This window comes from Apis dorsata, unplaced genomic scaffold (assembly GCF_000469605.1).
Source record: "Apis dorsata unplaced genomic scaffold, Apis dorsata 1.3 scaffold_70, whole genome shotgun sequence".
In the NCBI taxonomy this organism is placed as follows: domain Eukaryota; kingdom Metazoa; phylum Arthropoda; class Insecta; order Hymenoptera; family Apidae; genus Apis; species Apis dorsata.
The window spans coordinates 182,335-189,346 of NW_006263368.1; the positions used below are offsets into that span (position 1 = coordinate 182,335).

The window sequence follows — 7,012 nt, forward strand, 5'->3', positions numbered from 1 at the left end:
TATTCATATTTATTCTTATACATCGTATGAGATATATTATGACTAGTTTAAGATATATTGAATTATCTATATGAAAAATCTATATAAACTATATAAAGAAAGGATAGAAAATCATAAGACGGATAACGTAAGAATTGATTGCTAAGGCCATCTCTTAACTATTTTTAAAAATACGTCTTTCAAGAGATGTCTTTGACTTTTAAGAGATGGCGCTATTAGTCTTTAATATTAGTTTTTAATTCTTATGCTATCTCTATCCTTTTCTCATTATTTTCTATCCTTTATATATTTCATTTGCGGCAAACTGAAGATGGCACTGATTTCAATATTTTTACTTTATTTCTGTCTTTCTCTCACTATTTGCTCTCTTGCTGTCTATACATGCTCCACAAAATTTATTCACTCTTATATGTAATTAATGTGATTTTATTATTTTATGTATAATTTCTTTGGTTCACTTATTGATTGAAAATTTTAAGACTCTTAAATTATCGATATTATAAATTATTATTATTAAATCGTGTAATAAAAAAAAATACAAGCAAAAATAAACATAAAAATAATTTTTAATTTATGGACAATTCAATTTATATATGAATCTTATCTACTATTCATAATAAAAGAAATAAAAAATCTATTAATATAATCTAATATATGTATCTTAATGTTATATAATATTCAATTATATGTGCACATATAAAATTAATTTACTTATAATTGAAATATTTAACATTTTTTTTTGTTTATATTTCACATTTGATTAACTTATCTTTAATTTTTGACACATAAAAATATTCCTCTTATAAATATATACAAGAAGCTTTGCTATTATATAAAATGCAAATAAAACAATTAAAACTGATATTATTGTCAAAACTATTATAATGTCTACGTCATAGCGATGATACTAAAGTAATTATCCAAATTAATCCAAATTAAATTGGAACACTTTTCGTTCGTATTGCATATTCTACCCACCAAACGAGATTTTTTACGTATTATGAGATGATATATTTTTCATAATCGATTGAATATAAATTATTCTCTCTTTGTAACTAAAAAATCGCATTATTAGATATAAATGAAAAGAGTTGAAGGTGATTAAATTTGGCAGTTTTGGTCGTGTTGATGTTAAAACATCGAGCTGATTTATAAAAATGAAGCTAGTGTTTCTTTCAATGTCCAACAAATATGATAGTCCAAGATATTTTTTCGCCAATTTTTGCTGTTCAGAAATTAAATGATGGTTCATGCTATATATGATCTGCCACACATACATAAAATTCCACAATTTTCCAAAGAAATTTGTCGATTTTATTTCTCATATTAATTTACGGGAAGAAAATATTATAGAATATACTCCTCCAAGAATATGCTCGTGAAATGTCATCATTGCCAACGAAGTTAATCCTATCATGTAAATATGTTATTAAATCGAAATCATTAAAGTTTTCAGTTTTCGAATCAGTTTTCGTGATGATTATTTTTGCATGAAACAGATGTGCTTGATTGATTGACTGCTTGCTATTAAATCTTCTAGAGGTTTGTATTTTTGAATTTATGGAAAAATATTGAAAATAAGTAAAATGATTGATAGAATTGAAATATATTAATCTCTAATCGAAGGTAAAAAAGAATTCTTTTAGGTTGAAATCAATTCAATATAAAAAGTACAAAACTGATAAAATTTAGTTGTCTCGATATACTTTTTTTTGTCAATATAAAGCAAATATGGATTTTTTCCGCTTTTAATCATCGATATCTTAAATAATATGTGGAAATATAATGTCCTATTTTTTTTTTTTTTTCTATAATGCAAGATAGATAAAGAAAAAAAAATTTCTTTGCTGTCAGAAAATATAGATTTATTTTAAAAAGAAATATAAAAGTATATTATGAGAAAAATAAATTGTAGAAGGGAAAATCGATATACATTTTCATGACATAATGAATGCATCAGGCGAAAATTTTAATCTTACAAAGAAAAAGAAAAAATTTTAATAATAGAAAATTAAAAATTTCGAAAATATAACATTGAATAATAAATAACATTGTTATTTTATATTCATGTTTTTGATGTATGAAAAGAACAATAAGAAATAAGTTCTAGATATAAATATTCCGATTATAATTATAAAAATTTTAATATATATTAATATCAGTGTTAATAAATAAATTAAATATTTTTTAAATAATGATTAAAATACTGATGGATTGAATAAAATACTATATCGATTTTGCATCAATAGAAATATACTTTATATCTTAAGTCGTATAAATTATAAAAATTAAAAAATCATAGACAAATAATATATATATATACAAAAGAATATATATATAGAGAAATTATATAACTATAGACGCAATTTCTTTGAAAAATTTTTATTAAAAAAAATAACATGTAAAAAGATTATATTTATATCTAATTAGTAATAAAAAAAAACGATTTTTGTACTTATCATTTACAACTAAGATAACTTTGATCACTTTGTCTTCGATGCAAATAAGTTAATGGCACAACAAGACGATTATCTTTACTTTTATAATATTCATTAAAATCTAATCGTACACTTAATAATTGTAAAGATACATCTTCTGCCGAAGCAAGCATTATAAGAAATTTTTTTACTCTATCCTGTAAAAAAAATATTTTTATATAAAAAATTATTTAATAAATTATATAATAAATTACAATTTTATAAAAAACTTTAAATAAAAAATTATTATATCTTTTAAATTTAAATATTTTTATTGATCGTATAATTAAGAAATTAAATAATCAAACAGGAGTGAAATCGTTTTATATTTCAATATTAATCGAAATTACTTTAAAATTCGATTCATTTGCATTATAATTAATTCGTTAAAATATAAAAATATGGTTTTTTTAAAACGACAAAAATGAAAAATATCAACATTTGTTTATCTAACTTAATATATATTAATTTTAAAAATTATTAAAAATTATAATAATAATATTTAATAATAATAATAATATTTAAAGTTAATAATTTAAGTGATGTTACCTGATATGTTCTTGAAAGTAATCTGAGTTGAATTGAAAGTGTATTTAAATATTTCGAAAATGTGGCTTGACGTTTAGCGATTTCTGCATCCATAGTTTGGTCTAAATGACTTGACATTACAACAGTTGTATTTAATAACTTATTATCTTTTAATCGTGCTTCATATTCATGTGTCGCACGCGCAAGAAATGTTTCTTCTAGATTTTGCAAGTCTAAAATTGGACCATATACAGAACGTAAATGATCCATAAGTTCCTGTTTAAAGTAATATTATATATTATATTATAATACTATAATACTATAATACTATAATATAATAATTTTTTATTCTGATATTTTAGGCAAATATATATAAGTATATATTAATATATATACTTACTTGTGATTTTTCATCTAGCAAGGTACCACGTCTGACAGTATCTATAAAATGAGTATGTGCTGTAATTATATCATCCAAAGATGTTGCTTGTGCCAATTGTTTTGCAAAAGCATCCCAAGAACATTCAATTACCTTAAAATTCGGTAATTAACTAAAATTACTTTCTTTTAAAAATATAATATTTTATAATAATATACTGTTAACATTTCATCAAAATTTTCTATTTTACCTCAAATAGGAAAAAATACTGCATTTGATGAACCAAATGTACCATACTACTTGTAATTAAATGAATATGAGTTTGAATAGGTAATACTTCGGGCATTTTACGAAACATTTTTGCTGAAGTTATTTGACGTTTCCAAATCGTAGATAATATAGATTCCATTCGTTTCGCTCTCCATAAAGCAAAAAATACAGTTTGATAGATTTGCCTACAAGGTTCTAAAATCTAAATAAATAAAATTATTTGGATATATATTATTATTATTTTATATATTATCATAAAAAAATATTTAAAAATTTTTAAATTTTTAAAAATAATAAAAGAATATTTTTTAAATTTATAAATTTCTAATATATTTAGAATATTTATTTTGAAGAAATTTTATAATGTTAGTGACAAATGAAAATTTTATATCTCATACATACTGTTGTACATCATGTTTTCATACATACTGTTCCAATAGGACCTCCCACATTGTAATCGAGAATAAAAACATCCCATCCTCTTTCATTTTCTGAAGGTGCTAATAATCTTACATCAAGACGTTTATGTGTATCTGAATCATCTATCTTTGTAACAGTTGCTCTTATTCCTGTTTCCAAAATTGAAGATATATTGTGTGGATATACAGAACTTGCTGGTTTATCTAATTCTGGTCTACAATAAACAAATATAAAAAAATATAAAATAGAAAAACAGAAATAATCTGAATAATAGATTAATATTTTAATTCTTATATAAGATGTTAAAAAATACACAAAATTTTTGAAGCATCAATTTTAAATATCAAAATAAACATAAAAATTTTATAAAAATTTTATAAAAATTTTACAAAAATATCAACTTATATATCATTTATATAAAATTTTTTTTCGTATTATTATTTTTATTATATTTCCATATAATGTATGATTATATTATATATTATATAATAATCACAATATGTATGTTTTTTTCAATGGACATATGTGATATCAATATGATCAAAAATATATTATAAAAATTAAATTTCGATTCATGCAATTTTTATCGAAAATTGAAGTAATAAATATTAAGTACAAATAAAATAAAAAAAAATTAATTGCTAATATTTATTAAATATTTAATTATTTAAATTATTATTTATTATGGATATCAAATAAATATATTACTGAAATATATATAATATATTAATCAACAAGAAATTTTATCAACATTATATCTACACAATTAATTATATCAACAAGAAAAATTAATGATTATTAAAAATTAATAAAATTAAAATTATATATTGTTGAATTATATGTTGAATTTTATAATATATTATAATTTATTATTTGTTATATATTTTATAATATGAAGTTATATAGAATTTATTGCAGCTTATTTGAAATAAATTTTTGTTAAATTGTACAATTAAATAAATTGTATAATAAAATATATTTAAAATTTTATGAAATTTTAAACATTTATGTTTTAATACATTAAATTGTATATGTAAAATAATAACTATATTACACTATAACTTTTTGTTAAAAAAAGCTTTGCAAATCATTGCTTGTCTAATCTATGAACTTTCTTTGTAATTCAATTCATTAAATCTGTTAATAATCAATAATTTGCTTACATACAGATATTTTTAATGCAAAATTAAAATATTTATAATTTGAAAAAAAAATTATAATTGAAATTTTTAAATTTATTTGAATATTATTTTGATATTTAAAATTAATGTTTAAGAATCTTTAAAAATACTTTAAAAGTATTCTATAATTATATGATATTCTATATAAAAATATAAAAATTTATAGTGAAAAATAATATTATTTACTCTAATAAGTGCATAAGATATTGAATGAAATTTCCTTCTCCTAATAAAAGATAACCTTTAATTGCATGTAAATGTTCCATTAGATGATACTGTTTTGTTAAAATTTCTACTACTCTGGTTGAAGTTTCTTTATAAGCTGTGTCCATCATAGTTTGTAATCGACCATCAGGATCCATATCAAAAAGAACATCAACTAAAAAATATTTAAAATAGAAAATTTAATTCTTTAGAAAAAATTAATTGCTAAAAATAATCACAATAGCTATAAATTAAAAAATAATTATAGATTTATTTATGTTATAATATAATATAATATTTACATATAAAATAAATATATTACTGAAATATATATATATTTTGATTTTGTTTACAAGATACAGTAATCTTATGTTAAAGAATTATTTAATTATTAAATTAAATTACCTTTATATTCTTCACTAAAATTTTCAAACATTTTTGTATGTTTTCCTTGCCATGGAGTAAAATCTTTGCATACTTCACGCAGAAAATTAATACTCTTTCCCGTTCCTAAAATTTTTTTAGCTTGTATTTTTGTAATAAAAGATGGTAACATATTGTTGCGAACTTGATATTTCTCATGCCACATTCTATCTCCAGTAATATCAGCACAAGCTTCAATGAAAAATTCTCTATATGGATCATCTAATTCACCATCTGCCATCCATCTTATCAACATATTATACAATGGATTGCAAACACTTTGTAAAATCCTTTTAACTAATTTTTTCACGTTAGTATCACCATGATTACTAAATTCATACACTGCAGAAGCTAATGCACCACCTTTTTGTCCTTGGCAAGCTTTTACTATGCTTGCTAGCCATTTTAAAATTTCTAAAGGATCATATACCCAAAGATGTAAATGGGATAATGTAACTCTGTATAATCCTGATTCAGACTGAGCTCTATTATATATTCAGACATATTACCATTTATAACAAATTTGTAAAATATTATGTTTATATTTATATTAATACCTGTTTACTTCTTCTTGAATAAGCGCAATAACCCTATAATATTCAGACAATTCAGAATGTAATGCTGCAACAAAGCTATCAGCTACTTGACCACTTGAAGCAACTGACATTCTTTCTAAACCTTTTTGTATTATATTATGCAAATATCCAAGTTCACTTAATCTCAAAGTTGCTTGCTTTCGTGGTCTATCAATGCTAATAATTGGATCTATTTGGAAGCCATAATTAGAATCTAACTTTAATATTTTTCCTTCTATACCTAAGAAAGAATATATAAGATCTTGAATCAATACATCTTCTGAAATATATTCTTCTCCATATATTTTATTAGAATTTAAAAAATCTCTTGTATTCTTGTTTGCACTATTTATAGATACAATTTGTGGTGATGCAGAAATTTCAGATGATTGTCCTAAATAAGAAAATATATTGAATATTAAATATTAAAATTTATATATTCATATATATATAACTATATATTTCTACTATATTATACTATATTATACTATATTATATATATACTTCATATATATATAAATTTATATATTTATATATATATAACTTATATATTAT

The 7,012-nt window shown here is 20.9% G+C and overlaps 1 protein-coding gene across 3 annotated transcripts in view; it reads right to left on the minus strand.

The window, feature by feature from the left end:
- Window positions 1-2,366: 2,366 nt before the first annotated feature.
- LOC102680605 (gamma-tubulin complex component 3) overlaps window positions 2,367-7,012 on the minus strand; it is a 16,140-nt gene continuing 11,494 nt past the window's right edge. For 2 of the 3 annotated variants that reach the window (XM_031515468.1, XM_031515467.1), the window contains exons 5-12: window positions 6,440-6,851; window positions 5,865-6,367; window positions 5,442-5,634; window positions 4,084-4,288; window positions 3,635-3,856; window positions 3,406-3,537; window positions 3,027-3,281; window positions 2,459-2,635 (exon numbers count right to left, since the gene is read on the minus strand). In XM_031515468.1, the coding sequence (XP_031371328.1) occupies window positions 2,459-2,635; window positions 3,027-3,281; window positions 3,406-3,537; window positions 3,635-3,856; window positions 4,084-4,288; window positions 5,442-5,634; window positions 5,865-6,367; window positions 6,440-6,851 (2,099 nt within the window). Of the gene's footprint in view, window positions 2,636-3,026; window positions 3,282-3,405; window positions 3,538-3,634; window positions 3,857-4,083; window positions 4,289-5,441; window positions 5,635-5,864; window positions 6,368-6,439; window positions 6,852-7,012 lie in introns of all 3 variants that reach the window. The other variant, XM_006610197.2, reaches the window with a different exon arrangement.